The sequence below is a fragment of the Ahaetulla prasina genome, chromosome 6 (genome assembly GCF_028640845.1).
Source record: "Ahaetulla prasina isolate Xishuangbanna chromosome 6, ASM2864084v1, whole genome shotgun sequence".
Classification (NCBI taxonomy): Eukaryota; Metazoa; Chordata; class Lepidosauria; order Squamata; family Colubridae; genus Ahaetulla; species Ahaetulla prasina.
The window spans coordinates 42,375,590-42,392,894 of record NC_080544.1 but is presented as its reverse complement, the minus strand read 5'-3'; the positions used below and the strand labels follow the sequence as shown (position 1 = coordinate 42,392,894).

Genomic DNA, 17,305 nt, shown 5'->3' with positions numbered 1-17,305 from the left:
TGCAGGTTTTGGTGACCTGTAATGGGGGCAGGAAATGAATCACCTTGCTAGACCAAGAGCTGATTTATATTCCCTGATTAGAATAATGTGTTAATATTGAAAAGCCTTAAATTGTCCTCAAATTTGGCAGCAATGATTAATGATTGATAGATAAGTAGACAAAATTATGCTATTTTTACCAGATGAAAATCATTTTATTTAATTATGCTTCCTCAAATGGCCTGTAATAATCTGTGCAGGTATAATTCTGTGACTTTCTAACATACACATTACATCATTTAGTGGCTCAGAATCATAGCATTTGGCACCATTCTAACAAAGATCTCACCAGTAAATATAACCCATGATGAAGCAAGGTTGTATAAATGCAACATGAAGCACTTTAAGGGGCTTTTAAAAGATGGTTGTCATTTATATGACAAAATTAGTAGACCAGAGGAATGCTGTCGATATAATTTACTTGGACTTCAGTAAAGCATTTGATAAAGTAGACCATAACCTACTACTAGATAAGTAGAAAAATGTGGGTTAGACAGCACCACCACCAGATGGATTCGTAACTGGCTGACCAACCGCACTCAACGTGTAGTCCTCAATGGAACTACATCCACATGGAGGGAAGTATGCAGTGGAGTACCCCAAGGCTCTGTTTTAGGCCCAGTACTCTTCAACATCTTCATCAATGACTTGGACGAGGGGATAGATGGGGAACTCATCAAATTTGCAGATGACACCAAGCTGGCAGGAATAGCCAACACTCCAGAAGATAGGCTCAAGTTACAGAAAGATCTTGACAGACTTGAACATTGGGCGCTATCTAACAAAATGAAATTCAACAGTGAAAAAAGTAAGGTTCTACATTTAGGCAAAAAAACCAAAATGCACAGGTACCGTATATGTGGTACCTTGCTCAATAGTAGTACCTGTGAGAGGGATCTTGGAGTCCTAGTGGATAACCATTTAGATATGAGCCAGCAGTGTGCAGCAGCTGCTAAAAAAGCCAACACAGTTCTGGGCTGCATAAACAGAGGGATAGAATCAAGATCACGTGAAGTGTTAGTGCCACTTTATAATGCCTTGGTAAGGCCACACTTGGAATATTGCATCCAGTTTTGGTCGCCACGATGTAAAAAAGATGTTGAGACTCTAGAAAGAGTGCAGAGAAGAGCAACAAAGATGATTAGGGGACTGGAGGCTAAAACATATGAAGAACGGTTGCAGGAACTGGGTATGTCTAGTTTAATAAAAAGAAGGACTAGGGGAGACATGATAGCATTGTTCAAATATCTCAGGGGTTGCCACAAAGAAGAGGGAGTCGGGCTGTTCTCCAAAGCACCTGAGGGTAGAACAAGAAGCAATGGGTGGAAACTGATCAAGGAAAGAAGCAACTTAGAACTAAGGAGAAATTTCCTGACAGTTAGAACAATTAATAAGTGGAACGACTTGCCTGCAGAAGTTGTGAATGCTCCAACACTGGAAATTTTTAAGAAAATGTTAGATAGCCATCTGACTGAGATGGTGTAGGGTTTCCTGCCTGGGTAGGGGGTTGGATTAGGGCCTCCAAGGTCCCTTACAACTCTGTTGTTATATTATATTATATTATTATTATATTATATTATATTATATATTTCTTTCCACTCATAAAAATGCTCCCATCATTAACTCTTTTAAATGAAAGAAGGCTCATATTTCACAATGCATGATTCCAATCTTCATTCTCTATGATTATCATGATAATCTTTAATAACAGTAATAGTCAATACTATGCCTGTTCAGATATTTACCTTCTTTTGAAATGTTAAAATTCCAATTCAGTCTATTTTTCCACTGTAAAAAGTTTATTTTTCCCCAAAAATCATTTTAGAACTGCTCTTAACTTTTTATTAAAAGGCACAGTCATTTATGAAGTAATAGGCCATCAATGTCTAATAATCGTAATGACAGGTATTACTTTCAATATGGTTCTATTTATATTTTTTTTGGAAAACACAAGTGGGAGACTGCTATTTTGCTCATATCCTGATTCATTTCTCATGGTCATCTGTTTAAACATGAATGCTTTAAGTGTCTTATACATTTTTTATATATACCAGTTAATACTTTTGAATACTGACATTTGAGATAGGTCTTATTTTTCTTTCATAAGCTGATAACCTTATTTGATGATCCAAATCACAATATGATTATTTTATTATTTGGTGCCTTTATACTGAACATAAAATTATACTGGTATAATAGTGGGGGCATGATGGCTCAATGGTTAAAAACACTGAGCTTGTCAGTTCGAGAGTTGACAGTCCAGGTTTGACACGCAAGCTCCGCGCAATGGGTTGGGCTCCCATTACTTGTCCCAGCTCCTGCCCATGTAGCAATTCAAAAGCATGCAAATAAATCAATAGGTAACACTTCCATGGGAAGATAACAGCCATCCATGTGCCTTTGGTGTATAGCCATCCTGGCCACATGACCATGAAAATTGTCTGGTTCCCTCGGCCAAGAAACAGAGATGAGCAGCGTACTCTAGAGTCAGACATGACTGACAGGGAACTTTAGCTTTACTATTATAACCAATATATATTTATTTCAACATGTCACTAATAAAACAGAAATATTTTTCCCCAAAAGGCAATTGTTAACAGTGACCCTATTGGAGGAAGAGACAGCTGAAACAAGCTCTGATATAGCCATCATTAGCCTTCCTTCCAAGTCTCCCATGGCTCAGTTGGTGGCAATGACCCTTAAGGAAATGGGGAGAAGAGCACAAGTGAAATAGGCATCCTTCTCAGAAAGATTTTCCTCAGAACCATTTTTAACGTTAAATATTATGTTTACCTATTATTATGCATTGTATAAATGCTATTGTACTAAATAACTGCTGGCTTTTTTCCCCATTAGGCTTTCTTTAATGAGAAATACATATATGAACACCCAGAAGATCATGAAAAAATTGAAAAGCTAAAGGATCTAATTGCATGGCAGGTAAATCAGATTGACAAGGAACCAAATGTCTTTTTCAAATAGTTTATTGCCACTTTTGACAAAAATGAGGCATGAAAGAATTTACTCTAATGCAGGGGTGCTATTCAGCAGGTTCTGATAGGTTCTGGAGAACCAGTAGTGGAAATTTTGACTAGTTCAGAGAACCGGCAAACACCACCTCTGGCTGGCCCCAGAGTGGGGTGGGAATGGAGATTTTGCAATATCCTTTCCCCAGGAGTGGGGAGGGAATGGGGATATTGCAGTATCCTTTCCCTGCCATGCCCACCAAGCTATACCACGCCCACCAAGCCACACCCACAGAACCAGTAGTAAAAAAATTTGAATTCCACCACTGCTCTAATGCATATCTTTATTACCTGGGCTAATTTATTCCATTAGTGATGAAAAATAATATAGAGATATAAATTAGACTTCCAGTTGTAAATTATCATACTGGGATAGAGGAAATCTTATTACATATAAGATATTTGTGATAATATTACAAATATTTCATGACAAAGTTATGCTAGATCCAGATTAAAGTATAGAATATGGAAAACTCGTCAACTTCCTGACTTTCGAACCTTCCGCTGCGAGCTTAAAACACATCTATTTATTTGTGCAGGACTGGACTAGAATTTTAATTTTTAATTTTAATTTTAATGGGGTTTTATCATTTTAATTGTAATTTTAAATTTTGGCCTATTTAAATAAGTTTTTTAATTAGTGTTTTATCTTGTATTATATTTGTATTTTTATCGGGCTGTAAACCGCCCTGAGTCCTTCGGGAGATAGGGCGGTATAAAAATTTGATTAAATAAATAAATAAATAAATAAATAAATAAATAAATAAATAAATAAATAAAAATATACAGTAATTAATAAATAAAAGAGCAGCTTTTCTCCAACTTGCTGCCCTTGTGATGAATTGTATTTTAATTTTTTTAATTTAGTTTCTTTGGAATTTATATGTTTTTTGAGTTTATTATGAGAACTAATCCAATATACCTTGTAGGCATCAAGTTAGGGAACCAAAAAAGGTAAAATCTTAAAAATAAGAAACTAGAATTAATAGACGGTGTTTTCCAAAGTAGCTAAAAGTAAGAAAACAGGTGTATATTTCAGCTTTTCTCACTGCTTTCTGCATCATAAAACAGCCTGCCTGAGGCTTCAGAAAATATTGAATATGCTTAAACTTCATTGAGCTTTTTAAATGATTTTTCTAAACCAGGTTTAGTAACTTTCTGGGGATTATGAAATTATATGGTTCTCCTATATATTCTTGTATTTAAAAGTGAGTTTTGACTGGAAATTACTTAATTAGAAAATTAATTACAAATACTGCTGACAGTAGGTTAGTATAAATTAAAACAGAATAAGAAAAGGGAAGAAAACCAATGAAGGGGAAAAGTGATCTCAGATGTGAAGTTTGCTGTTATAAACCAGAAGAAATATGAAGTTGATGTTGCAGAAAGAAGTAACATTGATGGAAGGAAAAAAGTAAAACCTTCTAATGACTAAATCATTAGAGGATATCTGTAATTCAAAAATATCTATTAAATATAAACGTATGTCATTATAGTGATTTATGTGATGTGCAGATGATGCCCAATTTCATTATGCAAATGATGAAAATGATGTAAATTGCCACAGAAATTTGCTCCATTGCATAAAAAGTCCATTACATTGAGGTCCACTAAATGGAGGTTTCACTGTACTTATTATTATTTTTTTGTTTATTTATTTCTTATTCAAGGAATTTAAAATTAAAATAAAATGCTATTTTATCTGAGTTTACTCAGCTGTTTTCATGTGTTAATAATTATGCATTGAATTGCCACTAAAATTAAAATTTTCATCAATGATTAAAAGAAGATAAAAGTACAAGAATAGGGAGTTAATATCTACAGGGCTTATGGCATGTCCCTGGCTGAAATCAACTAAGATATATTTTCAGCAATTGAAAAGTCATAGCAGAACAAGTCAAAGGATTCAACCATCAAGGGCAAACTTCAGTTGATGAGAAAGCACAAGGGCGTATCTGTTCCAAGAAAAAAGGCTTAGAGACAGTGGAGGTGATTCTCCATTATGAAGACACAGAAACGGAGGAGCAAGAGCTATAGAGGTGTCTAATGATCAAAAGCAAAAACAAAGAGGATATTTTGCACCATTGGAACTCAGAAATTGTTTTCAGATCATTGTAAATATAAGAGATTTAGGGGAAGATACAGCAGAATATAATAATAATGATGATGATGATGATGATGATGATGATGATGATGATGATGATACCCATTGTCATCGGAGCACTTGGTACCATGTCCAAGAATTTTATAAGATACATCAACAAATTGCAGCTTCCTGCAATAACACCAGCGGAACTGCAAAAAACTGCACTACTTGGAACATCGTACATTTTAAGAAGGTACTTGGTTGATACCTAGGACTCTGGCAGCAACCCGTATCAACCATTAGCACCAGTCAATGGTATTAGTGATAAATTTTTGAATGTCAGTTGACTAGGTTTCATGTTTAATTAATAAAGTAAATAGTAGTAGTAGTAGTAGTAGTAGTAGTAGTAGTAGTAGTAGTAGTAGTTTTCCTGGTCCAAGTTTTCCAGTTCAGCCAAAATCCAGTTGATGATTCCAGCTGAGTAGCATATTACTGTAAATAATAGTTCCAGTAATACGCTACTCAGCTGGAATCATCAACTGGACTTTGGCTGAACTGGAAAACTTGGACCGGAAAACATGCAAATTTTTGAATATGTACCATGTTTTACATCCATGAAGTGACATCAACAGGTTGTACCTGCCGAGGGAAAAAGGGCCAGAGGGCTATTGCAAATCCATCAAACTGTAGAAGAAGAAAAACAAAGTTTGAATAACTACGTGAATCAAAGTACAGAAAAATTGCTACAGGCTGTGGAAACGGAGATTATAAAAACAACAGAAACAGAATATAAGGAAAAACAGCTGGATGACAGATTAAATAGATGGAAAACCAAAGCTTTGCATGGACAGCACTTGAAAAACATTGAAGGATAATGTGATAACAACTTTACATGGGCATGGCTTAAGATGGGAACCATCAAGAAAGAAACGGAAGGTTTAATACTTGCTGCTCAAGAACAAGCACTACAAACTAATTCCATGAAAGTGAGGATACAAAAATCCACTGACAATCCAAATTTTGCAATGACAAAATTGAAACTGTTTCACATTTAATATGTGAGTGCAAGAAAATCACACAAACTGATTACAAAGCTAGACATGACCGAGTTGTTAAATTAATGCACTGGTCATTATGTAAAAAATATGATTTTACCTGCATCCAAAAAGTCATGGAAGCAAAAAGTGGAAAAGTTCTCAAAAATGAGAAGGTGAAAATCTTGTGGGACTTTTGAATACAGACAGATCGTCATTTGGAACACAACACGCCAGATATCACAGTTGTCGAAAAATGATTTTGCTGTACCGGGAGACAACATTTAGAAAATACAAATACCATCCAGTTAAACAAACTCTCCGCACATTTTTGTCTTTAACATGAATTATCCATTTTTAAGTGAATAAAACCATAATTATAGTCACATTTAGTTTTGCCTTGTTATTTTAAAGAGTTTTAAGCTAAAATGTTACTATTTTTATCAAAGGTTATTTCATTTACCACTTAAATGTTTATATATCCCATGCCATAATAATACTAACTCCTAACACAAACCTACTGGTCAAGATTCCCTGATATCAGGAGACAAGCTGTGCCAGGCATAGTCCTTTTAGAAAATCCTTCAGACAACTTTATCCAGTGTGGAGGAAGATTCAAATGGATCAGGTATTTTTGACATGATACAAATCAACATGAAAGATTTAGCTGAGGAATTACAAGTAGCAAGGAAATTAGAAGAAAGTGATCATGTAATGCTGGAGTCTTAATTTTAAGGGAAACTAAAATAATGTAATGATAATGGTTTCTCCTGTCCAGTCAAGTCCGACTCTAGGACTCATTCCCATTTCTTAGCCCAGGGAGCCAGCATTATCCAAAAACATTTCCATGATGGTGTGGCCAGCATGACTATCTGCCAAGGTGCATGGAATGCTGTTACCTTCCCACCGAAGTAGTACCTATTTATCTACTCACATTTGCATGTTTTCGAATTGCTAGGTTGGCAGGAGCTGAAGCAAGTAACTGGAGCTCACTTCATTGCGTAGTTCTCGGGTCTCAAACCCGGGCTGTCAGCTTTTCGGCTGACAAACTCAGTGTCTTTAACCACTGAGCCATCACCTTAAAATAATGTAGTCAAAGATATATTGTGGATTTCGTAAAAGTGAATTTTAATAAGTTCAGAACAATGATTAGTAGGACCCAAGAAGGATTAAAGGGGAAAGGAACTCAAGAAAGAGGGGAATTCTTAAATAAGGAAGATATTTATAGCACAATTGCAAATAATTCCATTGAGGGGAAAAATTGAAGACAGCAAAAGAATTCAACACACACACACACACAAAATCTTAGGGAAGACCTGCAAATCAAAAAGGGACACATGCAGATAAGAAGGGTCAGATCACAAAGGAAGAGTACAGACAGGTAACCACAAATGGAACAGCTGATATCAGTAAATTTAAAATAGAGAGCTGAAGTTAGCGAAAGATGCTAAAAATAACCAAAGAGGATTTTTCCAGATGTATGAAAGCAAATAAAGATGAGAAAGATGAATATCAGATGCTCAAGACAAACTGCTAATAGGTAACCCAAAAAAGCAAAGTTAATCCTCCTAGTATACTGTATTTCAATTCACTCTACTTCAAAAATAGACTGTATGTTCCACCAAGAAATTATGGCATAGCAGGTAAAGCTTAAGATTGATAGAAACATAATCATAGAATACCTCTTTTCTTTGAATGTGTTGTCTCCAAAACTATATTTATGGCATACTAGGAACTAACAGTTGACCTCAATATATTACATTTGAAAAATTCCTAGAATACTGAAATTCCAGCTGATTGGCAAATGTTCTATCTTTAAAAAGCGGAGAAAGGAACATCCAGCAAATCTTTATGGTCAGTCTGACATTTATCCCTAGGAAGATTCTAGAGAAAATCATGAAGAAGTCTCTCCATAAGTAGATCAAAAAGAATGCAATAATTTCTAGATATTACCATGGATTTGTAACTAATCTTTGCAGATCAGTCTTTTCTCACAATTCGACTGAGTAATAGCCTTAATAGATTATGGATAATCTATTAAGCATGTAACTCGATTTCAACATTTTTGACATGCTGATGCTACAGTCTGGATGTAATTAAGTGCTGTTATTAATTATTGATTCATCATTGAAGTGCCTGGTGGATTGGTCTGGAGTCCATGACTCTTCTATATTTTCATTAATGACCAAAATGAAAAGATAGAGAGATTGTTTATGGTATTTGCAGATTATATATAATTGAGTGGGATGCCTAATTCTCTAGAAAATTGACATAACATTAAAAAATATGTTGCAGAAAATGGCAGGAAGTCAGTGTAAATTATTATCTATGTGAATATTATTGTGTATTATGTAAATAGCCCACTAGAGGAGGAGAACTTGAAATATTTTCTTTGAGGTGGTTTCAATTTTCAAAGGGGATTGATTGTTCGTAGCATTTGAAACATCCTGTTAGTTCCTCAAAAACATTTGGAGCAATTTTTAAAGAAACAACTATTCATAAGCATTTATGGTATTGGAAGGCTGTTTTTATACCCTATTTTTGTATCCTATTTTGAATTGTATTTTAAATTAAATAATTTAATTAAATTATTGTAGTTAAAAACACAATTCAAAATTGGATACAAAAATTCCAATATCATAAATTTTGTTAGGGCTGGTGATAGAGCTATGAGGAAATGGATATCCCTTCCCAAGATAACACCGTGCAGTATTCCTTTCACTCATCTCCATCCAGTTTTCTGAAAGCAGCGGGATTCTGACTAACATTTTTACCACTGTATGCAGGGAGTCACTTGCCACACGCAGTGGCCATTTCACCCAATGATTTATAGCTTTTTATAGCCACCCAGCCATTGCTGTGGCGATACATCAATAATGAAGACAAGCTTTATATCATAACAGCAAGGCTAGCTGATGCTATAAAATACTATAAATTGCTATAAATTACAAGAATAGAAAAGGCTTATAGGAAAGTGGGTAGAAAAGATAGTAATGTATTGACTATCACCTTCACAGGGTGAAGGTCCATAGCAAGAAACTGCACTTATGCATCAAAAAGCACACCCCTGACAATAACTTCACTACTATATTTTGTGAAAAGGAATCTCTCTTGGTTAAAACTATCTCATTTTTGCCCCCAGAATGTAGCAAGGTCCACATAGAGAATATTTTGTACAGTTTTGCAAACAGCCAATCCATTGTGTTTCTCCAGGAGTAAATGGATTTAAGGGCTTTTTTTTAAGGCTTAAAGAAAAAAGGGGAGCCCAAACATACCCTATACAGGCAATCCTCGATGTACGACCACAATTGAGTTTGCTTATGAGAAGGTCACAAAAGGGGATCACATGACCTTGAGATACAGCGACAGTCATAAATATGAACCAAATGCCAAGCATCTGTATTTTGATCGCATGATTATGGGGTGCTACAAAGGTCGTAACTGTGAAAAACTGTCATAAGTCACATTTTTCAGTGCCGCTATAACTTCGAACGGTCACTAAATAAACTGTAATGAAAAAAAGAAATTGTTGACTAAGTACTAGAACGTTGCAAAGGGATTCAGTAGGTCCAAATGGTAGTAAGAAATCATAGATTAATTATAAAATAAGGGAAGAAATCTCTGATATTTTCTCCTGGGCCTTACTGAGCAAGAATGATGTTATTGATTCTAGTAAGTTGGCTCTGTGGTTCTGAGCATCTTGGGATCATAATCAGAATATATGGTGATTTGGGAAGTGACATAACTAAAAAGCTATGGAGTAATTTATTTTATATAGATCACTTTTAACAGTATTTTCTTTTTAACATACAGGATTATTTCTATCATATTTTACTACAGTAGCTAAAAACCATCAGCAAACACATCTTTTGAAAACTTTCTTCTTTTTTTTGCTTGTTTTTTTTCCTTGTTATTCACTTATTGAAAAATAAGATGTGATAAAGGAGAAGTCATCTTTTTATTTCTTAGCTGCCTAATAAAATGGAAGAATGAACAAGTAGAAGAAGAGTAATTATAATTATGGTACCTTATATTTAAGTTCCATTGCATAGTGGAATAGGTTATAATTGATGTTTGATTATAAGGAAGTAGCCTAATTGAAGCAGCAGAAGAGTGACTTAAAAAAATTACGATACCAGATAATATAATATGTAAATATTATACTTCTCAAGTCTATTTTTTGTTGGAAGTCAAATGAACTGGCAATTGCATTCTACTTCAGATCAGATTCCAGATTGCATTCTGTAAGATTTCTTGAACACATTAAGTGCAGTTTGCTTGTTTTCTTCTCTTCCTTAATAATAAAATCTGCTAATTTAGGTGGATATTTAGGGATGGTAGGAAAAATTGTTTTAATCAGTATTAGAGTTTAATTATGAATGATTAAGAAAAAGCCTCTTAGCCTGATTACTATGAAGAATACTAAACACTGAAAACAGGTATCTCATTTTATTACCACTCCATTAAGTTTGAAAAAGAGGGAGGAAGAGAGGAAGGGAGGGAGGAAACAACAAACAGGAAGGTTTGTAGCTTTGGGAATAAAGTGCTTTTCTTAAAATACTTTAAAGGTCAGCCCTACCTCCATACTGTGAGGTAATTATCTTAAACTGACATTTTATGACAGCAGCCTCAGGCTTGGTTATTTTCAGTCATAAAATAGAATATTTTTTTCTGTTTTTAAATTTTTTTAAACCATTGTTTAGATATGTATGTTTAGCAGTAAGCAAATCGATTTATAAACACTTAAATACACAAAGATGTGTACAAATTCATATAAAATATTTTAGTGGTCATAATTAATTCTCTTTAGCCCAAAGCATGTGTTTTTAAAGGTTTTTTTTAAAAAAAATATTGTGGTTCAGACTGTTATAATGTAACATGAGACTCATCATTATCGTTCTAAGTATATGCCTTCTTAAAAACATGTATTTATCTTGAAGAAATTATATACATAAAACCATGGATAATAGAAAAACTGTACATGACATATACATGATATAAATATGAGTTTTGTGGAATAACTAACAGTAATTATTGTAATTTTCATTTTGTTATAATATTTTGCATACATTCTTACAAGTATTTTTATGCTGGCAACTCTTATGTATATAGCTGAAAATCTCACTGGGTTCCAATTTCATTTGAAAGAAGATCATAAAAGAAAATAAAATGTAATTATCCATTACAGATCCCTTTCCTGACAGAAGGCATCCGAATTCATGGGAATAAAGTTACAGAAGCACTAAGGCCATTTCATGAGAGGATGGAAGCCTGTTTTAAACAACTGAAAGAAAAAGTTGAAAAACAATATGGAATTAGAAGTCTTGTGAGTAGCTCTTTAAATATGCTATTTTTAAACACTCTTCAGCTTGAAAGTGAAGTGATGGAAAGATAATAATAATAATGAGGAAGAGGAGGAGGTGGAGGAGGAGGAGGATACTTGGTTGATACCTAGGATGCTGGCAGCAACCTGTATCAACCATCAGCGCCAGTCAATGATATTTGTGATATTTGTTAACTGAGTTTCATGTTTAATGAATAAAAGAGATAATAATAAAAATAAAAATGATGTTAATTTTTGTGTTCATTAGTGGATTTCCAATTTTATAGGGACAGTTTATGTTATGAAAATGAACTCTCTAAATATCCATGGAATATATGTGGACAGTACGAAACTACTTTATTTAAGACCTTTCATCCACCACTGTGGCCAGACAAAGTAGTTGTTTTCCTCTAATACAGGGGTGTCAAACTGGCGGCCCACTGGCTGGATGCATCAAACACAGGCCATGCCCACCCCAGCTCCATGAAGGCAAAAAAAATTCCAATATGTCACCTGACATCAATATGACACGACGAGTTTGACCCCCTTGCTATAAAGGCTGTTAGCAGCATTTTCTTTTTCTTCCTTCCTTCCTTCCTTTCTTCCTGCTGCCTGCTTGCTTGCTTTTAGGAGAAGTAGAAGCAGGGAACAAAACCATTTACCGGTATCTTTTCTGCAGACAAACTATCTTATTGTTCCCACCAAGCATGGTTCCATCACTGTATCCCTTAAAATGATCCCTATTCTGATGCCTGTGAGTCTAGAGGGCACCATTGCCACACTCAGTGAGATAAGATCAGGGATCTCCCAGATAGGAACATTGATCTCATTAAATCCCTTTCACAAGATTAATATTGCTACCAGGACAAAATAAAAAATAAAAAAAGGAAAACCATGGGTGAAGTTCTGGTATCTCTGGCAGTCAAAGGAAATTCCCTCCCCCAAGAAACGCAATACTGCCAGAATAGAATAGAATAGAATAGAATAGAATAGAATAGAATAGAATAAAACCAGAACCAGAACTGAATAGAATTCTTTATTGGCCAAGTGTGATTGGGCACACAAGGAATTTGTGCATAAGTTATCAGTGTACGTACAAGCAACAAGTTATAAATCATGATCATAATCACAAAATACAATCTTCATAAATCATAAGATGCAACAGTGATAGTCATAGGATACTAAATAATCAATCAATATAAATAATAATAGGATACTAAACAATAGCAGTCAACATAAATCATGAGCCACACACCTCAAAGTTATAGTCATAAGAAGCTAAGAAAATAGGGGAAAGATGAGAAGATGAGAAGGATAATAGTAATACAGCCCAACTAGGGAGAGGGTCTTACAGTCTTACAGTAGACTAATTGGACCCTACAAGGTACCAATTTCTATTTTGCCTTTTTTCATATGAATGATAAAGTTTTGTGGCAGATGATCCTGATCTAACTTCAACCTGCTTCAGTGGCTTCTCAAGAAAAAAGTAATACTTGAGTTTTTATAACATACAGTAATTGATTTTTGGTAAATATTAGGAAAAGCCCCTTTCAAGGGAGTTCAGAATTAAACAAAATTGGTTTTGTGGAGGGAACTCTTAAAATTATTAAAAGCAGGTTGGATAGCCATGGTCAGATTTCTTTATTTGAATAAAAGTATTGCATATATGGTCTTTAAGGTTTTCTCCAGTTCTGCAGCTTTATTTTTTATTGATGGGCAATTATTTGATTACGGTATGTTTTTATTGCTGGTGATGAGATTTGCTATTGATAATTGCATTTACTCTTAACATTTTCTCTTAATTTGTTGCTGGCTTGCAAAATCTTCAGCAAAGGGCTGAATCCAGTTTCATGTAGCAGTCAAAGGTGAATGTGACCAGGAAAAACAAAATGTATCAAAGAAAAAAAAATATTTCCTAATAACTAATTAGAGATTATTTCCTAATGATTTGCCACTGTAATTTAGAAACATGAATCATGCTTCAAAATGCTGGTGGCAAATGAGAGTCTTTTGAGAAAAGAGGGACATCAGAAAAACTCCTAAGGTACCTACTTAAATTTTAATTGTTACTTCTTTCTAAGGGTTACATTTAGAAGTTGTATATACATTTGGAAACCAGAAACTGAACTTGCTCATTAGTGTATGTGCAATTGAAATAAACTGACATACTATTTTCAGGGAATTGTTCTTGGTGAACAGTCTTCATATACTCCTAAAATGATTGATTTTGTCATGTGAATATATATATATATACAGTATATGTATATATATATATATATACTGTATATATATATATATATATATATATATATATAGTATATAGTATAGTATATAGTATATATATATATATAGTATATATATATATGTATATATATATATACTATATATATATATATATATATATATATAGGTCTTTAGTTATTCGGGTTTTCTCCCGCGTAAAATTGGAAGTGTCTTGGCGGCGTTTGAAGTCTCATTCATCGTCTTCAGGCTTCAGCTTTGTGCTTGAGTTGTGTGATTGCAGCTGTTTCTTCCTTTTTAACTGCTAGGGAAAAGGAAGAAACAGCTGCAATCACACATTGCTCCCAGAAGCACGAAGCTGAAGCCTGAAGATGACGAATGAGACTTCGTCGAAACGTCGCCAAGACACTTCCAATTTTATGCGGGAGAAAACCCGAATAACCAAAGACCTACATGCAAACACCCGCGAAAACCTCAGAAAACAAATATATATATATTTATAATCTTAAATAGATAAATAATCTATTTAAGATTATAAATATAATTTTAGATTATATAAATAATCTTCGATAAACAGAGAAAATTCTAAAGGATATGAGCCTAAGATTCTCATAGTACTATAAAATTTTTGTAATAGAATGGGAAAGAGTAAAATATACAACTCTTTGAAGACAAATCTAATATATGGAAAAATATAAGATTGACTTAGTCATGCTTTGTGTTACATTATTTGTATCTGATTTTTTTAAAGAAAAACATAAACTATTGATATTTTTTCTCCTTTATTTTATATTTATTATAGTGGTTTCCGCCTATAGTTTTTACCACGTATAAATATTATAGTTAATCTTTGGTACAAACTTTAATTTTCACTTTGTTTTCTAGGCAATCATGATAAAATTGGAGTAGTTGATTAGGAGTAGTCAATCCCTTAAAAAGAAGATAAATCAGGCTTGCGTTGGGAGAATCAAAAGTGTTGTAGACTAAGAAAATGCTCAGGGTTTTCTCAATTTAGTGTTATTTAAATTATATGATTCACCATCATTACTAAAAATAACAGTAACAAAACTGATAACAAGAAAAGGGATAAGTCTCCCATTCTCCATAAGTCATCCCCTAATATGTTCCATATCCAGTGTATAAAACTGTAGAATTATTATAGGAGTAATACTGGAGGCAGATAAATTGCTTTAGTAATTGTCAGTTGGCCATCCCCAGTCTAAATATTTTCCACATGAAAAGAAATATAGGGACATAAATTCTACTTATACATCATTTATTAACATTGTGGCAAAATTAATGACCTTATTTATGCCCAGATGGTATCCTATCAGTTGTATTAATCACAGCAAAGATCATGTTAAAATAGATAATGTTATATCTCTTTTATCATTACCTAGTGCAGAACCCTTTTCCTATTAATTAATGGTTTGAACTATTTATCAATGATCAGAGAGCACGGGAGTTTTATTTTTGTCAGAAAAGCACTAGTATTTTGTGTGCATATTATTTATCAATAGCTATCAAATCTTTAGTATTCAGTACTGTAAAATTTTATGTTGAAAGTATTTTACATAGGTTTATCCCCATCTCTGTTTGTTTATAAAAAGAGGTAATTGAATATCAGTACTGGTATTTGTGTTTCTATAACATTTTGGTCCATTTAAATAATAGTATTTAATAAATGTAAGGGACTGTTAGATCACTATCAAATAAAATCTCATTCACACACAAAATCATGGGCTCCCTTCTTGATCTAGGAAATTGCCAATCCCCAGGTGAGGAGAGGTGAGCTGAAGCAGATGCCAAAATCTTCTCTCCAAGTAGAGTGTGAGGACAAAGAACATACCATTTTCCTGCTCCTTGCCAGGAAATTCCTTACATTTCAGACAATAGAATCCCTCCATGGGATGAGATTCCTGATTCTGTCTTTTACACCAGTTTCTTGGGGCCTGTATTTAAAATAATGAGCTGAGGTGGCGCAGTGGTTAGAGTGCAGTACTGCAGGCTACTTCAGCTGACTGCTAGCTGCAGTTCAGCAGATCAAAACTCACCTGCTCAAGGTTGACTCAGCCGTCCATCCTTCTGAGGTGGGTAAAATGAGGATCCAGATTGCTGGGGGCAATATGCTAACTATTTAAACTGCTTAGAGAGGGCTGTGAAGCAGTATATAAGCCTAAGTGCTATTACTATTGCTATTGCTATAAGAGCTGAGCAGAAACAGTGAGGTTGCCACCAGAGAGGCAACTGTCAGATTCAGCTCACCTCTACTCCATCTTGTTTTTTATAATGTAGGTACCAAATGAGGCAAGGTTTGTAATGATATCTGGTGATAAGGAATGTGTTTCCAAGGAATGGAAAGAAGCCTGAGAATAAACACTGAAGTAAAAATCATCATGGGGAAATAAGATGAGAGTGTACAACTTGGTTATTGCTGGCTAATTAGGGCAGGCTGCTGTTTGTCCTCTTTTCCTTTGAGGTTGCAGTCTAACCAAAGAAGTCAAAGTAACAGTAAAGGTGACCAAAAGTGCTGCTCTTCATATAAAGTCAGCTACTGATCAAATCTTTATTATCCTATATATAAAATCCTGGATGCAGCTGGTGATTTGCTAACAATCTTACTAGGGGGACGGGGTGATTTGCTGAAGAAGGAATGTACATCCTTAATCTGTGTCATCAGCCTACTCCATGGTACAACCCAATAGGATGGAAAAGTGAGGAGATGGAATGGTCAATAGGAATTCTAGCTTGCTGTTGAGTAGGCCAAGTCAGGAAACCAATACCACAAAGACTACTAGAACTTTTGGGGGGATTTTTGAGTATATTTAAAGAATTTAAAAGTCTGATAGAGTTGCCCTTGACCTCCACTTATGTTAGAGACAATCAAGATATTGAACTTCTTTCTCATTCCCTCTTTCTTTCCAGGGCTAAATTATTGTTTACTTAACCATTATTGTATTTCTTCTTCATGATTAGCTCCATAATCTACACACATACCAATGTCTGTCAAATTTGAGTGTAATTATAATTATAACAACTGTTATTTGAAATACCCTTCTTGAAGAAAGGCTATCATAGATCCTTATAAGTGATATCTTTGGAACCCCAGTTAGTAACGGTGCCCTTAATAATGTCTGATGAAGTCACCATACTTTTTTTCATTTTCATTTTTTTATTATGTCTTTGTAACAGAAGTTGTTATATTTTATTTTTATTTCTGTTTTGTTTTGTAGCCCTCATCAGTAGATGACCGGCAAGGCAGTCGGCCAAGGTCTATGGTTCGATCGTTCACAATGCCATCCTCCTCAAGGCCACTATCTGTTGCTTCTATTTCTTCCATCTCTTCTGACAGTGCTCCTTCTAGGCCTGGCTCAGATGGGTAAATGCACCATAATGTGTTCTATAGTTCTGCTCTGTACCCTTTTTTTTGTCTTTTTAAAAATCAAATCTAAGTTATAAGAGTCTATCATGATGTGTAAGATATAAGAGGTCAATTTTTCTAGTTCATTCTGGAGCTATTTCCTTTTATTTCATAAAACCAGGCAAATTGAAAATC

The 17,305-nt window shown here is 34.3% G+C and overlaps 1 protein-coding gene across 6 annotated transcripts in view; it reads left to right on the top strand.

Annotated features, from left to right (window-relative positions):
- The window catches only part of DOCK1 (dedicator of cytokinesis 1), a 513,270-nt gene that overhangs the window by 454,830 nt on the left and 41,135 nt on the right, over positions 1 to 17,305 (top strand). For all 6 annotated transcript variants that reach the window (XM_058189019.1, XM_058189020.1, XM_058189022.1 and 3 more), the window contains 3 exons: positions 2,896 to 2,979; positions 11,374 to 11,511; positions 16,983 to 17,128. In XM_058189019.1, coding sequence (XP_058045002.1) covers positions 2,896 to 2,979; positions 11,374 to 11,511; positions 16,983 to 17,128 — 368 coding nt within the window. The remainder of the gene's footprint in view (positions 1 to 2,895; positions 2,980 to 11,373; positions 11,512 to 16,982; positions 17,129 to 17,305) is intronic.